Source organism: Rhinoderma darwinii, chromosome 2 (assembly GCF_050947455.1).
Source record: "Rhinoderma darwinii isolate aRhiDar2 chromosome 2, aRhiDar2.hap1, whole genome shotgun sequence".
Lineage (NCBI taxonomy): Eukaryota > Metazoa > Chordata > Amphibia > Anura > Rhinodermatidae > Rhinoderma > Rhinoderma darwinii.
This window is the reverse complement of record NC_134688.1, coordinates 74,520,929-74,545,781: the sequence shown is the minus strand read 5'-3', so window position 1 is coordinate 74,545,781 and position 24,853 is coordinate 74,520,929. Positions and strand designations below refer to the sequence as shown.

Sequence of the window (24,853 nt, the reverse complement as noted above, 5' to 3'; positions counted from 1 at the left end):
TGTTGTTACCATTTTGACCGCACATTTTTTTCACAGCACGTATTTGAATTGGGCTCTGAAATGAAAAAAATGTCATTTTTTGCAATAAAATGTCATTTGTGATCAAAATTTCTTATTTTCACAGGGAACAAAATACCCCATTTTGTTGCCCAATTTGTCCTTAGTGTGGCAGTACCCCATTTGTGGTGATAAACTGCCGTTTGGGCCCATGGGAGGGCTCAGAAGGAAAGGAGCGCTATATGTTTGTTGGAGTCCAGATTTTGTTGGATTGGTTTTCGGGTGCCATGTCGCATTTGCAGAGCCTCAGAGGTATCAAAGCAATGGAAACCCACCAAAAGTGACCCCATTTTGGAAACTACACCCCTCAAGGAATTCATTTATGGTTGTTGTTAGCATTTTGACCGCACAGTTTTTTCACAGCACCTATTTCAATTGGGCTGTGACATTAAAAAAATGTCATTTTTTCCAATAAGATGTAATTTTTTACCTAAATTTCTTATTTTCACAGGGAACAAAATACTCAATTTTGTTGCCCAATTTCTCCTGAGTGCATCAATACCCCATTTGTGGCAATAAACTGCCGTTTGGGCCCATGGGAGGCCTCAGAAGGGAAGGAGCGCTGTGTGTTCTTTGGAGTACAGATTTTGCTGGTTTGGTTTTCGTGTGCCATGTCGCATTTGCAGAGCCCCAGAGGTATCAAAGCAATGGAAACCCACCAGAAGTGACCCCATTTTGGAAACTACACCCCTCAAGGAATTCATTTATTGGTAATGTGACCATTTAGACCCCATAGTTTCTTCACAGAACTTATTTGAATTGGGCTGGGAATTTAAAAAATATATATTTTTTCCAATAATATGTCATTTTAGCTCAAAAATTCTTATTTTCACAAGAAATAAAATACTCAATTTTGTTGCCCAATTTGTCCTGAGTGCGGCAATACCCCATTTGTGGTGATAAACTGCCGTTTGGGCCCATGGGAGGGCTCAGAAGGGAAGGAGCGCTGTGTGTTCTTTGGAGTACAGATTTTGTTGGATTGGTTTTCGGGTGCCATGTCACATTTGCAGAGCCCCAGAGGTATCAAAGCAATGGAAACCCACCAGAAGTGACCCCATTTTGGAAACTACACCCCTCAAGGAATTCATTTATGGGTAATGTGACCATTTAGACCCCATAGTTTCTTCACAGAACTTATTTGAATTGGGCTGGGAATGAAAACAAAATTATTTTTGTCAAATAATATGTAGTTTTGGCTGAAAATTTCTTATTTTCACAAGAAACAAAATACCCCATTCTGTTGCACAATTTTTTCTGAGTGCCGCAATACCCCATTTGTTGTGATAAACTGCCGTTTGGGCCCATGGGAGGGCTCAGAAGGAAAGGACCACCATTTGGCCTACTCGGGATTTTCTAGTGCGAAGTCATGTATGCAGAAGCCCCTGAGGTACCAGTACAGTTGAAACCCGCAAGAAGTGACCCCGTTTTAAAAACTACACCCTTAAGGCATTCATCTAGAGGTGTAGTGACCATTTTGACCGGAGACCTACACCCCATAAACTGTAATGTGGGTTCTCCCGGGTATGGCAATACCCTACATGTGGCTGTTATCAGCTGCCTGGACACACAGCAGGGCCCAGAGGGGAAAGATGAGGGGGATAAGCTGTGCGGAGTGCATCAGGGTAAGTAAAATTGGGGTAAATTATAAACCAAGGGATGTATGATAAATTTTAAAACACTTTCATACAGAGCTCTGGTTATTCGGGACACGTGTCACATTGATATATTGTGTCCTCCCTTATCCCCCTCTTATAGCAGACTTTGCACCTCTTTTGACTTTTTCCCTTCTTGCCAGTTTGGGGAACTTCCCCTGGAAAGTGTTGCCCTGGTACGATGCGTGTGGGCTCGCTTCCAGAAGTACTGGGTGCCCCCCCTTCTTGGTCCCTAAAGATTAGGTTCTTGATAATCACCTCTTGAAATTCCAGGAAAGTTCCCGTCTGGCCTGCACATCGACGTAGCACGTACGCATTGTACAAAGCCATCTGTATGATGTGCCCGGCCAGCTTCTTATACCACACCGCATGGCGCTGTAGGGCTTCAGGGCTTGATCTTACAAGTCCATCACTCCCATGTACCTATTGTAGTCCAGGATGCAGTCTGGTTTGGGGGTGGCCTTTCCTTCATATATCCTAAACCTGTAGGTATACCCTGATGCACTCTCACAGCTTATACATCTTCACGCCATACCTTGCCCTCTTACCCGGCAGGTACTCGCGGAATTGAACCCTCCCTTTAAAATGTACCAGGGACTCATCAATAGAAATACACTTCTCGGGGGTGTATGCTTGGGAAAACCGGGCACTGGAACGGTCTAATAGGGGTCTCCGTTTAGACAAACGGTCAAAACTGGGGTAATCTCGGGGTGGGCACGGCTCATTATCAGTATAATGTAAGAAGCGAAGTATTGCCTCATTTATTAATTTTTTTAGGTTCCAGTTCAGTTCTGAAGTTGCTTTGAGGGGCCCATATATTAGAAACTCCTATCAAATACCCCATTTTAGAAACTAGACCCCTCAAAGTATTCACAACAGCATGTAGAAAGTTTATGAACCCTTTAGGTGTTTCACAAAAATTTAGAGCAAAGTAGGAGGTGAAATTTACATTTTTTTTTTGTCAGAAAATCCTCTTTATACCATTTTTTTTATAACACAAAAGGATTTATCAGAGAAACGCAACTCAATACTTAATGCCCAGATTCTGCAGTTTAGAGAAATATCCCACATGTGGCCCTTGGGCGGTAATGGACTGAAGCACCGGCCTCCGAAGCAAAGGAGCACCCAGTGGATTTTGAGGCCTCTTTTTTATTAGGCACTATGTCCGGTTTGAAGAGGTCTTGTGGTGCCAAAACATTGGGAACCCCCCAAAAGTGACCCCAATTTGGAAACTAGACCCCTTGAGGAATCCATTGTAGTTTTCTTGGGGTGCATGCGGCTTTTTGATCAGTTTTTATTCTATTTTTAGTTGGCGTGGTGACTAAAAAACAGCAATTCTACTATTGTTTTTGTATACTTTTTTTTTTACAGCGTTCACCGTGCGCTATAAATGATATATTCACTTTATTCTGCGGGGCGATACGATTACGGCGATACCAGATGTTTATAGGTTTTTTTTATGTCTTATGGCGTTTGCACAATAAAATAAGTTTTGTAAACAATCATTCACTTTTTGTGTTACCTTATTCTAAGAGCCAGAACGTTTTTATTTTTCAATCAATAAAGCCGTGCGAGGACTTATTTTTTGCGTAACGAACTGTAGTTTCGATCAGTACCATTTTTAGGTACATGCGACTTTTTGATCTCTTTTTATTCCATTGTTTGGGAGGTGAAGTGACCAAAGAATTGTGATTGTGGTTCGGTTTATTATTATTTTATTTTACGGCGTTCACCGTGCGGGATAAATAATGAAATATTTTTGTAGTTCAGGCCGTTACGGACGCGGCAATACCAATTATGTATAGTTTATTTGTTTGTTTATATATTTTTATTAATAATAAAGGACTGATAAGGGAAAAGGGGGGATTTTTACTTTTATTACTTTTAAATCTTTTATTTTCTTATTTTTACACATCTTTTTTTAACTTTTTTTTCACTTTATTACTTTGTCCCACTAGGGGACATGAGGGCAGGAGGCTCTGATCGCTATTCTAATACACTGCACTACATGCGTAGTGCAGTGTATTAGAACTGTCAGCTACTCACTGACAGCAAGCATAGTGGGTCCTGACGTTGTCAGGACCCACTAGGCTTCCGTCTATGGCATAGCCGGACGCCATTGTTTGGTGTCCGGTTGCCATAGTCACCATCGCCGGCCGCTATCGCGTAGCAGGCCGGCGATGGCAGCTTAACCCCTAAAAAGCCGCGATCTCTATAGAACGCGGCTTTTAAGGGGTTAATCAGCGGGGACACAGCGATCGGTCCCCGCTGTAGGAGCTGTGACAGCTGCTGAACAAGACAGCAGCGTCACAGCTCCTGTATGTGTCGGGAGGACGGCCGAAACGGCCGTTACTCCCGAGACGTACTATTACGGCATGGAGCGCGAACGATACAGCTGCCATGACGTAGTACGTCAAGGAGCGGGAAGGGGTTAAATTCTTTGAATTTATTGTATTAGATGCCAGGGGTTTGGTGCGTGCAACGTTTCGGTCAAGGGACCTTCGTCAGGCACTTGTTCCCACTGGTCACTGGTGTATCCAGATGTTAGGCGCTGTTATCAGTATGGCGGACTTCCACTTATTTTTGGCGCCAAAACTTTGCACGCACCAAACCCCTGGCATCTAATACAATAAATTCAAAGAATTTAAAACCTACATTTTGTGTGCCAAATACATCCTTATTGTGTTCATAAGAAATCCAGTCCTGGCTTGTAATAGCAATAAAAGGGGGGGGGGGGGATTGTGAGAAATATCCATTAAAGGGATATTCCTATCATAGACTGTTATGGCATACCGCTAGGATATGCCAAAAAACATTTTGATTGGTGGGGCCCAACCTCACTGGGCCCCCTACTGATGCACAACATGAAGTAAATCACTGTCCCTTCGGCACTTCTCCTGCACAGTTGCGCTTGCGAACACCCAATGTGCAGGGAACTGCAACACAGTTGCAAATCCATTTAAGTGAAAATCTGTGAAGGAGCCCATAGCGCTTAACTAGCATCGTGCCCCCTCCATTCTGAGGATTGTGAGGGTCACAGTAGCCAGACCCCCAACAATGTGGAAGTGTTGCCATTACCTATACGATCTATTCTTTACTGCTGTGAAGATATGTTTTAGCATTATATGTTGTTCATATTTAACTACATATCTATTATTGTAGTAACTAGACTCAAGGGCTGTACAAATCCCAGAAGCCAGGTAGCCAAGGGTCCTAAGGGTATGTTCACATGGCTTGTTTATAGGCGTATTTTGGAGCGTAAAAGGCTCATATTACACTCCAAAATACACTTGTAATATGCCTGCAAACCGTTTACCATTGATTTCAATGGGGAATATACTGTTGTTCACAAGGCGTATTTTTACCCTGCATTTAAAAAAAGAATGGGGGCTGATTTCCATTGACATTACAAAAAACGCTTAGAAAAATACGCTTGCAAACGCCAAATACTCTTTAAAATCAGCACCAAAAATGCCTGGATTCCGAGGCTGTTTTCTCTAAAAATCAGCCTTGTATTTTTCAATACGTGTGAACGTACCAAGAATTTGCAGTTGTGGCTCAACATTTTGGGTTTTGTTTTGAGGTCTATAAATAATTGATATATGAAAAAAACCCACATAAGACTGAAGCACAGAATCACAGCATAGGCAAGTGAACCTTTATAATATATTCGTTTCTTATTGCAGTTATTAATGTTTTTATTACATAGGTGAAAATAATTTCATACTTGCAGTCTGTGACCTCATACTGGGCATTATGGTATAGCGGTATTGGTAGTTTTATTGGAGTGTTCTGCCCTGAATCACACTTTTAAATGCTTCTACATGTACTAAACAGAGCATAGGAGATAGAAACCCCCCTAAGCTTGCATAGCATATGGGGACATAAGGATTGGTTGCTACCTCCTTCACTGACATGGTTCTTATTATACTCTTAATACTGCATATTATACTGTATATTATTACTGCAGTAGCCAGATATTACACTATTGTAATATGGATGTTGTCTTTTGCAGCGGAGGGCCTATGGGCCCACTCATGCATTAGGGCCTGGTAAGAACTGGCACCTCTGCACCCCCTATAGTTATGCCCCTGGACATGCCTTTTTCACCCGCATCAGTGCCAGACACCTCTAAGGTTCATATGGCTAAGTGAACACGAGTGGATAGCCTTCCGAGAACAGGGTTATAAAAATAGGGGCCAACTCCATATTAATGCCCATTGTTTTGAAACGTCCACATACTTTAGGCCATGCAGTGTATTTTCATTAAATAAGGTTGTATTTTAAATCCTATATACAGGGCATGCATGCTGCATCATCTGGCATAAATTATGTATATCCTCCCTTATAACTTGCGACTGTACTCCCAAAATATATTGCACCAAACAAGAAAAGAACCGAGGTGTCTTTAAGTCAAAAAATACATTATCTTTTTATTTAACAATATTACACTGTTTACACAAAACGAGTTTCTAAAAATGAATCACAAATAAAAGCATGGCCGCCACATGGGTCAATATTAATCAAATATAGTCATATAGGTAAAGACATATTACATATACCTCAAAACAACAGTATAGGTAACATGATGTCGATAAGGTGAGGTATACAGGCTACAGATGATATGTTAAACTGCTACGAAAAACGGTGAGAGGGATGTTACTCCCATGCATGAAAGGTATAATTGAGAACAGGACTAAATGAACAATGTGTTCTAATGTCCAGAGAGGAGAGCTCATGTATGTATAGATACTGAGGAGTTAACCATATATATGTGAGAGCCCAAATACCAAGAGGCAGCGAACAAAAAACCAAGGAGTACTACCAAAGTACTAACCCATGTAGCTGAGACTCCAAAAATGGCGGCCGGCCCCAACGCGTTTCGGCTTCCGCCTTCATTAAATAAGGTTGTATTTTGTAAGATGGTATTGTATAGAAAACTCACCTTGCTCCACATAGATCTTGTGCCAATCAGTGCCCTCTAATTTTTTCCCATCATCAAAGGTTAACGTGTCATTGAGAGGATCATTTTCCTGTAAAAAAATCCAACTTTACTTACAGACAATTATACACAGTCGATTCACATTATTATGACCACCTGTTACTTTTGACGTCGGCATCGCGTAGCCCATGTAGGAAGTGATGTGGTGTGGGCTGGCTTGGTGGGTAAATAAGGTGTGCGATAGGCGGTCTGAACACATATCACTCATTGCCATGGGTAAAAGGGGCGATTTATCAGAATTGCAAAAAGGGATGATTATTGACTTTCGGGCCAAGGGTGGCAGTATATCTCAAACAGCGCACTTTGTGAACTGTTCGCGTGCTACTGTAGTGAAAGTGTATCATGAGTGGCAAATGACACCATTGGGAATAACCAATGTGGAAAATGCAGAGCACCACATGCCATTGATGTGAGAGGTGAACGTCGGCTATGAAGGTGCGCGAGGGCCGAGTGACACACTACAGTGGAGCAGCTCACTGTGAAAATTACGGGGCTACCAGACTTGTGTCTAAAACAGTTCAGGGAACCCTACTGCGTATAGGGCTCCGAAGCAGGTGGATGGTCACTACTCCTATGCTAACAAAGGTGCATCAGAAAAAAGGCTTCAATTTGCACGGCAGTATCGGAATTGGACCACGGGAACCTGGCAAAGGGTTACCTTCTCCAATGAGTCACGATTTCTGCTTCATCGAACGGATAGACTTTGGTGTGTCAGGTGAGAAACATCAGAGAACAAAGACCCTGCAACCATTGCTTGAAGAACACAAGCTTGTAGTGGCAGCGTTCTGGTCTGGGGAATGTTTTTATGGCATTCTCTGGTCCACTCATCCATGTGGAAGGCATTCTGAACCTATTTGGGTATGAATCCATTGTCGCAGATCACGTCCACCTATACATGAGGTTTGTCTTCCCTGGGACAGATGGAATCTTCCAGCAAGACAATGCGACATGTCACACGGCTAGAAATGTCCAACAGTGGTTGCAAGAGCACAACCAAGACTTCCAAGTACTTCCCTGGCTCCCTAATTCGCCAGACTTGAACCCAATTGGCCATCTGTGGGACCACCTCAATCATCTTGTTCACTCTAGGGATCCTCCCCCACGCACCCTCCAGCAAATGTGGGGTGCACTGCAGTCCGTATGGCTCCCGATACCTGAGACAACCTACCAGCACCTTATTGAGTCACTCCCAGCCCTTCCAGCTGCTCTCCGTGCTGCACACGGCGGTTACGCTGGATATTAGCTTGTGGTCATAATAATGTGACTCAACTGTGTAGTTACTGAGGAAAATTCAATATTCACAATACTATGGACATATTACATGGTGAGGATTGTATAGGTAACTATTATGTTTTTTACAAAAGATTTTAAAGGGAACCGCTCATTAAGGCAAGTAAACATTTGATTAGGGTCTATGTATGATGTCCCATCAAACCTCTGCTATTAGCAGGAGACCTGATCCAAGGCATGAGCAAGAGCTGTAGGACTTTCAATTGACCCAGTCTAACAATAACATAAAATCGTTATGTTTTTATGTGATATTACTGTGAGAAGTGCCGTGGAAAGTATGTAAATGTTACTCTTTGACTATAGTTTCCTCTTATATAGGGCCTTATTATATATTATGAGATTGCAACTAGCTGTCGAAAAGTAACACATTGTATTCTTCTACAGGCCTCTTGAGCTTCAAGATGGATTTCCACAAAAAAAAAGTACATTTATCAACCCTGCATAATATGACTGTTATTGACTATTCCACAGACAACCCAGACAAATAGAAAACCTGTTGGCCCAGCTTCTGTAACCCGCGTCTGGCTGCTGTAGGGGATAATTGGCTGGCCATGTAATGCATGGATGGGCCGAGTTTGCCAAAGTGGGAGCTTCTGTTACAAGGCGCCCCTCAGTTCTGACTCATAGAGGAGAATCCCGAGCGAGGCATCCGACTGTATGATGTCCATATGGCCTTAATAGGGCATATAGACATGGGCTTTCCTGATAGGACAATCACTTTAATGTGTGAGTGAGACCTGGAAGCACCACTGCTCAACCACACGCTTCATCCTACTTACATAAGAAGCTATAAAGGAATGGACCAAAGTTACACAAATGATGGAAATCTCAGCATTATAAGAGTAGGGTTGTTCTGACCTCTTCATTTTCCCTGTTATGGTCGTCTGCCGTGGGACCGTCTGTCTGAATCTCTTCTGTGATGTCGTTTATTTCAAATCTTATCCCACCCTGAAAAACAGAAAGTAATATGTCACGGAGGACTAAAAATAATTTCTCCATACAGTAATCGTTTCTATATCTTGCACTGATAAAGGAAAACAAAACCAAAACAGTACTTGAATGACTGTACTTAGAGGGGTTTTTCATAGGACATGCCATGTCTGATGTGGGTCCCAGCTTTGGGACCTGTACCTATATTGAGAACGGGAGTCATCTGATGGGGCAGCCGCTAGCCGCAGATTCCAGGCGCGCAGCTCTCTCCATCCTTTTGTATGGGAGTAACAGAAACAGCCGAGCAGCAGCCGAGTAACTCCCGTTGAACAGAATAAAGAGAGCCGCGAATAAACCATAAATGTATAAGATGGGCATACCCACCTTACAGAGGACATATCAGATCTGCTGAAGTTCCCAGTGAAATAATAATGTTGAAGCATCTTTTCTTAGACATCTGCATTGTGCCATTTTCCCTGTAATTCCTCCTGGAAATGTATAAATAAATGTATAACTGGGTTACATTCTCTGACACTGTCCATTCAGTGCTGTCAGACTGTGTAGGGACGCATCCTATTAACAAAGGGAATGATAACACCCAGGTGTCAATTTATTTATACATTTCCAGGAGATATAACAGAGGAATGGCACAATGCAGAGTTTTAAGAAAAGATGCTCCAGATTTTTTATTTTATGGAGAATACAAAGATTTACTAAAACAAGACATGCCAACCTTCAGAAACTAGGGACAAAAGTCAGAATTACTGTCAGCGTGACAATTAGAGCATAGTGGTAACGCGTCGTATATAACAAACACTCACAGGGCAGGGCCCTACTACACAGGCCAATGATCGGGCAAACGAGAGCTCATATGAACACTCGTTGCCGATCATTGCTCTGCGTAATAACGGCAACAATCAGCCGATGAACGAGCCCATTCATCAGTGGATCTGCTCTTTTATGCAGAATTAAAAATCATCTTTGTCGGCAGCAAATCTCCCGATGCAATCAGGGAGATGCGCTGCCGACATGATGAAAATGTATGGGGACGAGTGATCGGAGTAATCCAATCATTGCTCCGTGTAATAGGAGCAGACGATCGCTGATCAATGAGCTGTCTCGTTGATCAGCACTCGTTTACACGTGCCATGACGGGCCATGTCATAATTCCTTTAGGAGGGTGATCTTGGGTTAACTCTATCATCAATAGAGAGCAGGACAGTCTGTGTCCTCCTTAAGATTTGATGATAACAGAGAGTGTAGGGCCCGCTGCTCATTGCCTCAGTCTGCGGCGCTGACTTGTGTTGCACCTGCCACGGGTCCCACATAACTCTCGGTTATGATGATAATGAAAGCATCAGGACGACTCAGACCGTCTTGCTCTCTATTGGTGATCAAGCTGCCCCCTTTACCGCTGACGTTGCTTTCACCGACGGATTTGAGTAATTTTCCAGTAACGAGTGGATAGTATTGTCAAAAATATTTTTAATATCTTTATGTGTGAACCTAAAAGTGCTATAGACAGTTGTCACTGGAGCTCATAGATCTGCTGACACAACAGCCTACAGGGGGGGGGGGGGGGGGTGGCTATTCTACCATATTTAGAATGCTCATGCTTTGCAAGTATGAGGTTACCACCTACTCTCATTTTCCTATAAATAAAGATGGATCGCCCCCTGTGGGCAGAGACTGTTTTGAACACCAACCCATGCGTGTCATTGTCTCTCTGGCCGGCCACTCTCTGAACCTCCAAGAGAGAGAGAATATCAATTTGGAGCTCATAGACAAATGCAGAAAATGTCCAACGTTAACTGACATACTAAATTCTGCATCGACAGTATAAAAATAAAACAATTCACCCATAAACTGCTGCCCCCTTAATACTGCCACCCAAGGCAAGGCACCCTCCCAAGGCAGCTTTTGGACCATGGAGCCACGTGGCAGGACTTTACTATGGACTTATCACTATTTACCGCACCAGAGTGCGGACGACCAGTGGCAGCGGACCAGCGTGGAATTTTGAGGGAACAACTTTTTTTTTTTATAATAAAGTAAAAAAAAAACTGCCACTGCATGTCGCTTGCTAACCTTACAAGACCAAACGAGATGGGACAGCTTTAGAAAATATACCTTTATGTTATACTTTTCTTCTAGTGCTTTTCTCTCCTGTCGGTTTTGCATGAGGATATTATTGAGTTGTAGTTGAATCTCCTAAAACATATTAAATTAAGATCTTTCTCAACAACATATATCTGTTACTTTGAAACTAGAGTAAAAACTATTTGTAAGGGAATCCTTGCGACTATTTGTGCCTGTAATGTATCGCTGAGAAGCACTCCGGCAAAGACCCCCCTTTCATATTTGGAAAATGTAAAAAAGTGAAATGTAGTGAGGAGTATCGTCTAACCGGGTGCTTTAATCTATGGGTAGCTGTACCGTTCCGGGCCGCCATTGGGTCACACAAGCGCCATTTTTACTCCCTGAATCCTATCGCATCTCAGGAACTGTAAGCCAGTCTCAATGCTATTCTTTGAAAGTCTCGATGTGTCTCATAGACTTGCATTGGGAGGCTGACCTTCAGTTCTATTCAGCAGATGCTATAAGATTTGGGTGGTCAGAGTGGGGATCCATTGACCCAACGGCGGCCAGAAACAAAGCGGCTAACTGTCAAATAAAGTGCCCGCTAAGCCAATACACCTCACTACCGTTCACTTCATCACATTTTCAAATGTAGGATTCTCTTTCTAACATATCCCACTCCCACCTTTTCGGGTCTTGACTGTACTTGCAAATGGACACAGCCAGGTCAGAAAATGCTGATGAAGGAGTGAGCAGGTGCTTTAAATAATAATAGCCACTCCCACTGGTCTTGAGGGGAGTGGTGTGTGGTGCATGGGATGTGTAGTAAGAAATAATAAATGAATAGTGTGTGTGTGCAAGTGTAATACTATGAGTGAAATATAGGGGGCAGTAATGAGTAAAGTGCCTCAATAGAAATAAAATGGATAATGGGGTGCAAGTGTGTGAAACATGGAGGGATAGTGTGTACGTCATGAGGCACAACGTGTATAGCCAGGTAGAAGCCTATTTGTGACGCCTTGATAGTTCATAGAGCGGGCTACCCTGCTTGCTATGCCAAACAACAACACACCATGCTCTCCCAGCATCAAAGACCCAGCTGTGTCCAAGAGAAGCGAATATATGTAGTAATGAAAAATACCTGGGGTATTAGTAATCATTTTGGCCATGGGGATCCTTGTCGTGGATTGCGAGCTTGCGTCCTTTTGGCCAAAATGATTACTAATACCCCAGGTATTTTTCATTACTACATATATTCGCTTCTCTTGGACACAGCTGGGTCTTTGATGCTGGGAGAGCATGGTGTGTTGTTGTTTGGCATAGCAAGCAGGGTAGCCCGCTCTATGAACTATCAAGGCGTCACAAATAGGCTTCTACCTGGCTATACACGTTGTGCCTCATGACGTACACACTATCCCTCCATGTTTCACACACTTGCACCCCATTATCCATTTTATTTCTATTGAGGCACTTTACTCATTACTGCCCCCTATATTTCACTCATAGTATTACACTTGCACACACACACTATTCATTTATTATTTCTTACTACACATCCCATGCACCACACACCACTCCCCTCAAGACCAGTGGGAGTGGCTATTATTATTTAAAGCACCTGCTCACTCCTTCATCAGCATTTTCTGACCTGGCTGTGTCCATTTGCAAGTATGGCCTTTTTCTGTGTTTTCATATATGTCCCCTTGTTTTTATCGGTTCTGTTTGTACATCAGGAACGTTCTGTTCCATTTGAGGAGTTAGGGACTCGCAAGTCTGGGGATCCTTGTCGTGGATTGCGAGCTTGCGTCCTTTTGGCCAAAATGATTACTAATACCCCAGGTATTTTTCATTACTACATATATTCGCTTCTCTTGGACACAGCTGGGTCTTTGATGCTGGGAGAGCATGGTGTGTTGTTGTTTGGCATAGCAAGCAGGGTAGCCCGCTCTATGAACTATCAAGGCGTCACAAATAGGCTTCTACCTGGCTATACACGTTGTGCCTCATGACGTACACACTATCCCTCCATGTTTCACACACTTGCACCCCATTATCCATTTTATTTCTATTGAGGCACTTTACTCATTACTGCCCCCTATATTTCACTCATAGTATTACACTTGCACACACACACTATTCATTTATTATTTCTTACTACACATCCCATGCACCACACACCACTCCCCTCAAGACCAGTGGGAGTGGCTATTATTATTTAAAGCACCTGCTCACTCCTTCATCAGCATTTTCTGACCTGGCTGTGTCCATTTGCAAGTATGGCCTTTTTCTGTGTTTTCATATATGTCCCCTTGTTTTTATCGGTTCTGTTTGTACATCAGGAACGTTCTGTTCCATTTGAGGAGTTAGGGACTCGCAAGTCTGGGGATCCTTGTCGTGGATTGCGAGCTTGCGTCCTTTTGGCCAAAATGATTACTAATACCCCAGGTATTTTTCATTACTACATATATTCGCTTCTCTTGGACACAGCTGGGTCTTTGATGCTGGGAGAGCATGGTGTGTTGTTGTTTGGCATAGCAAGCAGGGTAGCCTGCTCTATGAACTATCAAGGCGTCACAAATAGGCTTCTACCTGGCTATACACGTTGTGCCTCATGACGTACACACTATCCCTCCATGTTTCACACACTTGCACCCCATTATCCATTTTATTTCTATTGAGGCACTTTACTCATTACTGCCCCCTATATTTCACTCATAGTATTACACTTGCACACACACACTATTCATTTATTATTTCTTACTACACATCCCATGCACCACACACCACTCCCCTCAAGACCAGTGGGAGTGGCTATTATTATTTAAAGCACCTGCTCACTCCATCAGCATTTTCTGACCTGGCTGTGTCCATTTGCAAGTATGGCCTTTTTCTGTGTTTTCATATATGTCCCCTTGTTTTTATCGGTTCTGTTTGTACATCAGGAACGTTCTGTTCCATTTGAGGAGTTAGGGACTCGCAAGTCTGGGGATCCTTGTCGTGGATTGCGAGCTTGCGTCCTTTTGGCCAAAATGATTACTAATACCCCAGGTATTTTTCATTACTACATATATTCGCTTCTCTTGGACACAGCTGGGTCTTTGATGCTGGGAGAGCATGGTGTGTTGTTGTTTGGCATAGCAAGCAGGGTAGCCCGCTCTATGAACTATCAAGGCGTCACAAATAGGCTTCTACCTGGCTATACACGTTGTGCCTCATGACGTACACACTATCCCTCCATGTTTCACACACTTGCACCCCATTATCCATTTTATTTCTATTGAGGCACTTTACTCATTACTGCCCCCTATATTTCACTCATAGTATTACACTTGCACACACACACTATTCATTTATTATTTCTTACTACACATCCCATGCACCACACACCACTCCCCTCAAGACCAGTGGGAGTGGCTATTATTATTTAAAGCACCTGCTCACTCCTTCATCAGCATTTTCTGACCTGGCTGTGTCCATTTGCAAGTATGGCCTTTTTCTGTGTTTTCATATATGTCCCCTTGTTTTTATCGGTTCTGTTTGTACATCAGGAACGTTCTGTTCCATTTGAGGAGTTAGGGACTCGCAAGTCTGGGGATCCTTGTCGTGGATTGCGAGCTTGCGTCCTTTTGGCCAAAATGATTACTAATACCCCAGGTATTTTTCATTACTACATATATTCGCTTCTCTTGGACACAGCTGGGTCTTTGATGCTGGGAGAGCATGGTGTGTTGTTGTTTGGCATAGCAAGCAGGGTAGCCCGCTCTATGAACTATCAAGGCGTCACAAATAGGCTTCTACCTGGCTATACACGTTGTGCCTCATGACGTACACACTATCCCTCCATGTTTCACACACTTGCACCCCATTATCCATTTTATTTCTATTGAGGCACTTTACTCATTACTGCCCCTTATATTTCACTCATAGTATTACACTTGCACACACACACTATTCATTTATTATTTCTTACTACACATCCCATGCACCACACACCACTCCCCTCAAGACTAGTGGGAGTGGCTATTATTATTTAAAGCACCTGCTCACTCCTTCATCAGCATTTTCTGACCTGGCTGTGTCCATTTGCAAGTATGGCCTTTTTCTGGGTCTTGACTGTCCGTGACCTGGGATGGGGTCCAGTTTCAAGGATGTGATTGAGGGCCCTCTAGGAAACTGTGTCCATTGTAACCCCCTATAGCTAAGTTGCACCCTATTTATAGCAGAGCTCTTGTGCAACATTTATGCCCCCTTATGTACGAGGGACAAGCTACATTGGCAACCCCAGCACCTCTTATAGTTACACCACTTATATATTTACCTTTCCGTCTGGCCTGTCCATAGGAGATTGTCCTCCTTTGTTTCCTGGTTTTACAAGATATGTCCCATCTGTTGCCTTAGGAGAATCCTGTGAAGAACCATATGATTATTCTCAATTGTTATATACACTCTATGGATAAAAGTATTGGGACACCTCTTAATCATTGAATTCAGGTGTAGCATTCAGTCCCATTGCCACAGATGTATAAAATCCAACACCTCGCCATGCAGTCGTCTTATCAAACATTTGTGAAAGAATGGGTCGTTCTAAAGAGATCACTCAATTCCAGTATGGACCTGTAATAGTGGGACACTGGCGCAACAAGTCAGTTCCTAAAATGTCTTCCCTCCTAGATATTCCACGATCAACTGTATGTGGCATTATTGTAAAGTGGAAGTGTTTAGGAACCACAGCAACTCAGCCACGAAGTGACAGACCACGTAAAGTTCCAAAGCGGGGGTCGCTGAGTGCTGAGGCGCATAGTGCATAAAAGTCGCCAACGCTCTGCTGACTCAATAACTGCAGATATCCAAATCTCCTCTGTCATTAACATCCGCACAAAAACTGTGCGACGGGAGCTTCAGGGCATGGGTGAATAGCTGCATGCCAGCCTTACATCCCCAAAAAAATAAAATAAAAAGCAGAAAAGTTGCATCAAAGTAATAATATTCACATTGCAATCACAATTGATGTAGAAGGGACACTACCTGATGTGCACCGGCTTTAATTTTTATTTCTTTAACGTCATTGTGATATTGTTGGCGGATGTCTTTAAGTTGTCGCAGATGTTCCTGTTGAAGAACATTTTAAATATAATTTTATATTATCTTGCACATACATATTTAGTATAAGAAAAGTGACTGCATTTACCTTAACAGAGACTAAAAAAAAGCTCATTTCTGATTTGTTTCTTGAAGATGAGAAGATCTTATGCATAGGAGAATAATGGTTTACACTGGGAATTGTGTAATAATGTGTAATGGTAATGAATAGAAATGTCTAAATTCCAATATCACATAATTGAAGTGGTCACTGTGACGATCTCAAGTGAAAACAGAATGCCCTAGGGGTGACATGTTTGTGTTTTTTTCCAGGGGAAAATATATTTTTACAGACCTCATGTAAAGACTTGGGGCAGACTTATCAATGTATTTACCGCAGTCTTTTGGTTTAAATCCATAAAAAAAATATGTTATTTGCGCTGCAAGCCATATTTATGAAGCCCGTGCACCACTTTTTCCAGACACAAACGAATATGTGCAGAAGTTCGACGTCACCTTTCTAAGTGAGCTGAAGTGACAATGACAGCTTTATTAACAGGGCGTGCGTCCTGTTGATGAATCTGAAGCACGCGGCACCGGGCGGGGGGGGGGGGGGAGAGAGAGACTGGCACGCACTTCATATGATGCGTTCATATTATAAAACGCTCCCTGGGTGTGGTTTTGTTTTTTTGGTAGTTTTTTTTAAAGCGATGCTGGACATGTCGTTTTAATTTCTCGGTGTAACAGTGATACACCTAAATACGGAAGAGCCCTGGGGCCATGTGCAAAAAAAGATTATCTCAGAATTCCGACTTGATAAATGCAAATTCTGAGATAAATAAGTCAGATTTCTGAGATAATGTTAGAAGAGGAACAATAAGGATTTAACTGTGTAGCTTCCAGAAGTTAATTTGTTTGAATGTAAGCAACACAACACATTTAGTCTGGCCTTCCCTCAGGCGTATACGTCGGCGGTATTCTGATAGGGAAATTCCTCGACAGAAAGCTCCAACGTATGGCACTGTATGGGCCTCAGTCTTAAAAAAAAAAGTATGCCATGTGGTTTATGGTTTTTAGCAGTGGCCAATCTACTGCGCTTTCCTATACAGTTAAGGATCTATTTACGTTTGCAGTGCACGTCAGAGGTATACAGTACGTTGTAAGGATTTCCCAACGCATACCTCCAACGAATCAGTGGCATGGCCTCCGATGTGTGCCACAAAAGTTCCACCATGTGAACAGGGCCTTAGAGTTAGATAATAAGGTTCTAACTGTCTGCAGCAATGTGGGTGTATGTGACAGCACAGCGAGATCACACTGTGCAGTGAATACAAATGGACATGAATGAAGAGAAGTGTATGACGCTGATTGGTCACTGATTGGTCAGCGTCATACACTCCTCTGTACAACGCCCAGTCGGTCAAAAGGTAAAAAAACGCCCAGTTGTCTATTAAGAAACGAATTAGCATAAATCTAAAATTGCTCATAACTTGCACAAAAATGATAGTTTTTCAAAATAAAAACCACTGTTCTCTACATTACAGCGCTGATCAGATTTTGTAGGAGATAGGGCACTTATAATCTGGTGACAGAGCCTCTTTAACTCTATAGCTATAAAGGGGATTTGGAGCTCTGTATAAAAGAAAACTGAGCTCTGACCACTATAAAGACGTATTATGAAATTCTCAACACAGCATTTAGGATGTTTTTAGATTAAAAAACAAAAATAAAAATAGTGATTAAAGGAGAACATTCCCTTTTCTTGGCTAACCATACATTTCTGAGCAAGTTACTGATCAGATGGCATTACCGCTTGATATTATTTCTCCCTCTTAGTTGTTAATGGTGTAACTGACGTCCTTGGGGTATGTTCACACGGCCTATTATTTTCAGCCATTTTTCGAGCCGTAAACGCCCCGAAAAATGGCTAAAACTGCGTGGGGCTGAACGCCTCCAAACATCTGCACATTGATTTCAATGGGAAAAACGGCATTCCGTTCCCATGGGGCGTTTTTTAAAATCGGCCGTGTAAAAAAACGCCTCGTAAAAAGAAGTGCACGTCACTTCTTGAGACGTTTTTGGAGCAGTTTTTCATTGACTCAATAGAAAAACAGCTCCAAAAACGGCCGTAAAAAACACTGCAAAAAACGGCAGAAAATCAGAGGCCGTTTTCTCTTGAAAACAGCTCCGTATTTTCAGCTGTTTTTTGTTAAGCGTGTGAACATACCCTTAGAGATGGATTTTCCTTTAGATGCTCGTAGGCCTGAGCCTATGAGCGTCCAATGGTCAGTAGTCTCCATTTAATATATGCTACACAAGAGCTTCTAGAATGTACTTGTCATCTCTGGTAAAGCTTTGCTAATCGTAAGTATTACGGTTATATTTACAGAGGCTGATCACCCTCCACCCCCTCCAAAAGAAAAAGAAGAGGGAAAAAAAAGACTACAACCATGTAAGTACCTCATACTGTTTCTGTGGTAATCTGTTCACTGCATGATCCACCCGCACGTCCACCCTTGAAACTGGTATATGTTTACCATAGTGATCAGCAGAGGAAGGACGTATTCCCTAGAGACACACACTACCAGTTAAAAACATTTTACAGTGGACATGTATATCAATAAACTAAGTAAAAAAGTTCATGGGAGAACAATACAGACAAACAAAGGAATGTCTCCAGTGCATAAAATGAGCAAAGCCCCCCTTATATAATAGCCAGCATTTGTAAGGCCCTGTGCACACTAGTGCCATAGCTTCCATTATTACCATGACAGTTATGACTGAATCCATTGTGTGATAGATCCTATTGGTACCCCGAAGACATATACCATATATAATGGGCTTCCATTTTTGTAGAACGGTGCAACAAACAACATTATTTTGGCCATCAGAAAGCAGGAAAAACAGAGCCGAATATATGTTAATTATTATTTTTTGTTGTTTTCACTCATTTCTAAATTTTATTTTTACTTTATACAGCCTGTTGCGTCCTGGAAATTGTCAACAAGCAGGTTTGCAGCAGGACTCCATTATGCACTTAACCCCTTAAGGACGCAGCCTAGTTTGGGCCTTAAAGAGGCTCTGTCACCAGATTTTGCAACCCCTATCTGCTATTGCAGCAGATCGGCGCTGCAATGTAGATTACAGTAACGTTTTTATTTTAAAAAAACGAGCATTTTTGGACAAGTTATGACCATTTTCGTATTTATGCAAATGAGGCTTGCAAAAGTACAACTGGGCGTGTTGAAAAGTAAAAGTACAACTGGGCGTGTATTATGTGCGTACATCGGGGCGTGTTTACTACTTTACTATACCTATATGGAGAGCACCAAAAGAGCAGCGCCAGCCAAACCCAAGTCCCAAAGGTTAAACATTAATAAGATGAATATCTATTGTATGCATATAAGATAAAGGGACAAAGAAAAAAGGGCGGGGGGCGGGACTTACAAGCCCTAAATGAGCATGATGGTAACGGTGGGGATACACTCTAAATGAATTATAAACCTAGAAACGGAGTCCGACACACCAAGGTTTGGTTAAAAATGACAAATTTTATTAGAACAGATAACAAAAGACATTTAAAAGTTAAAGATGATGGCCACAGTGTGAAAAGGATGCCAGACAGTGATGTAGGCAATGTTAGAGTTGTAATACATTAAATAACAAAGTGACAAGGGGAAGAAATGAGCAATTCCTAATTCATAAATGAATGAATAAATGAAATAAATAAATAAATGAATAAATAAATATATAAATAAATAAATATGAGTGTAGCTATAGTGCACACAATCCTGCACCCAGTGTAATGGGTGAGGATCACACCAGGCGGTGATATTAATCACAGCCAGATGCAGGAGTTGGAGAGAGCAACAGTCCACTCGCACATGTATAACCATCAAAGGAATACATGCATAGAAGGAACGGCTGAAATAGCTGAAATGAAGCAAAACGTCTTACCCATGTCACAGTTGGCACTGTCTGGCATCAACCCCGACGCGCGTTTCGGCCCTCGAGCCTTCGTCTGGGGGTGGTGTCAGAAAGTGAAAAGACCACATTTAAACCAACAAAAGCCAATAAAACAGCAGGGGAGCAGCTGTGGCTGCTTGAAATCATTGTTGACACATGATGTGTCGCGGCCCGACAGTCCGGTGTATCATCCGCCGGAAACGGAGCAGAGACGAGGATCTGGTGTCCCGCGACCCAGTCCGGCCAGGGACACAGACAGCCGGAAAAGAAGTTCCGGCGTATCAGCATCCCAGGCACGACCCTGGACCCAGGAGGACGAGAGCCACGCCTCCATGTTATTCCGGCCGCGGCAGCGAAATCCCAGACCGCCAGGCCGCGCATGCGCACTGAACAAAGATAGAGCAACGAACATCATAGGGGAAACAGAGTATACATATATCAGATTGCAAGTGCCAGAATAATAATGAAATGTTTGGATGAATTTAATCACAGTATGTATGGCACAGAAAAACAAAATATATAAATTTAAATAAAACAAATTGAATAAATAGATGAAATGAATGCAAAAATATATATACAATATGTGAAAAATATAATAAAAATGAATGTTAATAAGAATAAATATGAAAATAAAAATAAATATAAATAAAAATAAATATGAATTAAAAAAAAGTACTACTTTTACTAGCTGGGCGTTGTGTATAGAAGTGTCATCCACTTCTCTTCAGAACGCCCAGCTTCTGGCAGTGCAGATCTGTGACGTCACTCACAGGTCCTGCATCGTGTCGGCACCAGAGGCTACAGATGATTCTGCAGCAGCATCAGCGTTTGCAGGTAAATCGATGTAGCTACTTACCTGCAAATGCTGATGCTGCTGCAGAATCAACTGTAGCCTCTGGTGCCGACACGATGCAGGACCTGTGAGTGACGTCACAGATCTGCACTGCCAGAAGCTGGGCGTTCTGAAGAGAAGTGGATGACACTTCTATACACAACGCCCAGCTAGTAAAAGTAGTAAACACGCCCCGATGTACGCACATAATACACGCCCAGTTGTACTTTTACTTTTCAACACGCCCAGTTGTACTTTTGCAAGCCTCATTTGCATAAATACGAAAATGGTCATAACTTGGCCAAAAATGCTCGTTTTTAAAAAATAAAAACGTTACTGTAATCTACATTGCAGCGCCTATTTGCTGCAATAGCAGATAGGGGCTGCAAAATCTGGTGACAGAGCCTCTTTAAGGCTCAGAGCCCATTTTTCAAATCTGACATATTTCACTTTATGTGGTAATAACGTCGGAATGCTTAAACCTATCCAAGCGATTCTGAGATTGTTTTCTCGTGACACTTTGGGCTTCATATTCGTGGTAAAATTTGGTCGATATATTCAGTGTTTATTGGTGAAAAATTGCAAAATTTAGAGAAAATTTTGAAAAAATTGCATTTTTCAGAATTTAAATGCATCTGCTTGTAAAACAGACGGTTATACCACCCAAAATAGTTACTAGTTCACATTTCCCATATGTCTACTTTAGATTGGCATCGTTTTTTGAACATTATTTTATTTTTCTTGGACGTTACAAGGCTTAGAACATAAACAGCAATTTCTCATATTCTTAAGAAAATTTCAAAAGCCTTTTTTTGAAGGTACCAGTTCAGTTCTGAAGTGGATTTGAGGGGCCTATGTATTAGAAACCCCCATAAAACACCCCATTTTAAAAACTAGACCCCTCAAAGTATTCAAAACAGCATATAGAAAGTTTTTTAACCCTTAAGGCATTTCACAGGAATTAAAGCAAAGTGGAAATTAAATTTGCAAATTTCATTTTTTCTGCTGAATTTCAATTTTATTCAATTTTTTTCTGTAACAGAGAAGGTTTTACCAGAGAAATACTACTAAATATGTATTGTCCAGATTCTGCAGTTTTTAGAAATGTCCCACATGTGGCCCTACTGCGCTCGTGGACTAAAACACAAGCCCTAGAAGCAAAGAAGCACCTAGTGCATTTTGAGGCCTCTTTTTTATTAGAATATATTTTAGGCAGCATGCCAGGTTTGAAGAGGTGTTGAGGTATCAAAACAATGGAAACCCACCAGAAGTGACCCCATTTTGGAAATTACACCCCTCAAGGAATTCATTTATGGTTTTTGTTATCATTTTGACCGCACAGTTTTTTCACAGCCCCTATTTGAATTGGGCTGTGAAATGAAAAAAATGATATTTTTTCCAATAAGATGTCATTTTTGATCAAAATTTCTTATTTTCAGAAGGAACAACATACCCCATTTTGTTGCCCAATTTGTCCTTAGTGCAGCAATACCCCATTTGTGGTGATAAACTGCCGTTTGGGCCCATGGGAGGGCTCAGAAGGAAAGGACCACCATTTGGCCTACTGGAGCTTTTCTGGTGCTAAGTCATGTGTGCAGAAGCCCCTGAGGTACCAGTACAGTTGAAACCCCCGAGAAGTGACCCCATTTTAAAAACTACACCCCTTAAGACATTCATCTAGAGGTGTAGTGAGCATTTTGACCCCACAGGTACTGTGTAAAAGATAATGCGCAGCAGATGGTGCAGTGTGAGATTTGCAATTTTATATATATATATGCCATTTCAGTGTCCAATATATTGTGCCCAGCATGCGCCACCGGAGATATACACCCCTTAAATTGTAATGTGGGTTCTCCTGGGTACGGCAATACCCTACATGTGGCTGTTATCAGCTGCCTGGGCATACGGCAGGGCTCAGAAGGGAAAGATGAGGGGGGTAAGCTGTGCGGAGTGCATCAGGGTAAATTAAAAATCAAGGGATGTATGATACATTTTAAAACAATCTTTTATACAGAGCCCTGGTTTTTCGGGACACGTGTCACATTGGTATATTGTGTTCTTCCTTATCCCCCTCTTATAGCAGACTCTGCACCTCTTTTGACTCTTTCCCTTTCCACCGGTTTGGGGAACTTCTCCTGGAAAGTGTAGCCCTGGTACGATGCGTGTGGCCTCGCTTCCAGAAGTACTGGGTGCCCCCCCTTCCTGGTCCCTAAAGATTAGATCTTGAAATTCCAGGAAAGTTCCCCTCTGGCCTGCACATCGACGTAGCACATACGCATTGTACAAAGCCATCTGTATGATGTTCCCGGCCAGCTTCTTATACCACACCGCATGGCGCTGTAGGGCTTCAGGACTTGATTTGACAAGTCCACCCCTCCCATGTACCTATTGTAGTCCAGGATGCAGTCTGGTTTGGGGGTGGCCTTTCCTTCATATATCCTAAATCTGTAGGTATACCCTGATGCACTCTCGCACAGCTTATACATCTTCACGCCATACCTTGCCCTCTTACCCGGCAGGTACTGGCGGAATTGAACCCTCCCTTTAAAATGTACCAGGGACTCATCAATAGAAATACACTTCTCGGGGGTGTATGCTTGGGAAAACCGGGCACTGAAATAGGGGTCTCCGTTTATGCAAACGGTCAAAACTGGGGTCATCTCGGGGTGGGAACGGCTCATTATCAGTATAATGTAAGAAGCGAAGTATTGCCTCATTTATTTATTTTTTTAGGTTCCAGTTCAGTTCTGAAGTTGCTTTGAGGGGCCCATATATTAGACACCCCTATCAAACACCCCATTTTAGAAACTAGACCCCTCAAAGTATTCACAACAGCATTTAGAAAGTTTATGAACCGTTTCGGTGTTTCACAGAAATTTAGAGCAAAGTAGAGGTGAAATTTACTTTTTTTTTTTTGTCAGAAAATCCTCTTTATACCATTTTTTTTATAACACAAAAGGATTTATCAGAGAAACGCAACGTAATACGTATTGCCCAGATTCTGCAGTTTTGAGAAATATCCCACATGTGGCCCTCGGGCGATAATGGACTGAAGCACCGGCCTCCGAAGCAAAGGAGCACCTAGTGGATTTTGAGCCCTCTTTTTTATTAGGCACCATGTCCGGTTTGAAGAGGTCTTGTGGTGCCAAAACAGTGGAAACCCCCCAAAAGTGACCCCAATTTGGAAACTAGACCCCTTGAGGAATCCATTGTAGTTTTCTTGGGGTGCATGCAGCTTTTTGATCAGTTTTTATTCTATTTTTAGGTGGCGTGGTGACTAAAAAACAGCAATTCTACTATTGTTTTTTTATTCTATTTTTTTTACAGCGTTCATCGTGCGCTATAAATGACATATTCATTTTATTCTGCGGGGCGATACGATTACGGCGATACCAGATGTTTATAGTTTTTTTTAATGTCTTATGGCGTTTGCACAATAAAATAAGTTTTGTAAACAATCATTCACTTTTTGTGTTACCTTATTCTAAGAGCCAGAACGTTTTTCTTTTTCAATGAATAAAGCCGTACGAGGACTTATTTTTTGCGTAACGAACTGTAGTTTCGATCAGTACCATTTTTAGGTACATGCGACTTTTTGATCTCTTTTTATTCCATTTTTTGGGAGGTGAAGTGACCAAACAATTGTGATTGTGGTACGGTTTATTAATATTTTTTTTTACGGCGTTCACCGTGCGGGATAAATAACAAAATAATTTTGTAGTTCAGGCCGTTACGGACGCGGCAATACCAATTATGTATAGTTTATTTGTTTGTTTATATATTTTTATTAATAATAAAGGACTGATAAGGGAAAAAGGGGGATTTTTACTTTTATTACTTTTAAAACTTTTATTTTCTTATTTTTACACAACTTTTTTTAACTTTTTTTTAACTTTATTACTTTGTCCCACTAGGGGACTTGAGGGCAGGAGGCCCTGATCGCTATTCTAATACACTGCACTACAT

At 42.0% G+C, this 24,853-nt stretch overlaps 1 protein-coding gene across 4 annotated transcripts in view; it reads right to left on the bottom strand.

Moving 5' to 3' along the window:
* NEK5 (NIMA related kinase 5) overlaps positions 1-24,853 on the bottom strand; it is a 94,084-nt gene that overhangs the window by 11,299 nt on the left and 57,932 nt on the right. For 2 of the 4 annotated variants that reach the window (XM_075851762.1, XM_075851761.1), the window contains exons 14-19: positions 18,550-18,657; positions 16,036-16,119; positions 15,329-15,415; positions 11,062-11,142; positions 8,860-8,949; positions 6,655-6,742 (exon numbers count right to left, since the gene is read on the bottom strand). In XM_075851762.1, the coding sequence (XP_075707877.1) occupies positions 6,655-6,742; positions 8,860-8,949; positions 11,062-11,142; positions 15,329-15,415; positions 16,036-16,119; positions 18,550-18,657 (538 nt within the window). The remainder of the gene's footprint in view (positions 1-6,654; positions 6,743-8,859; positions 8,950-11,061; positions 11,143-15,328; positions 15,416-16,035; positions 16,120-18,549; positions 18,658-24,853) is intronic. The other 2 variants (XM_075851763.1, XM_075851764.1) reach the window with 2 other exon arrangements.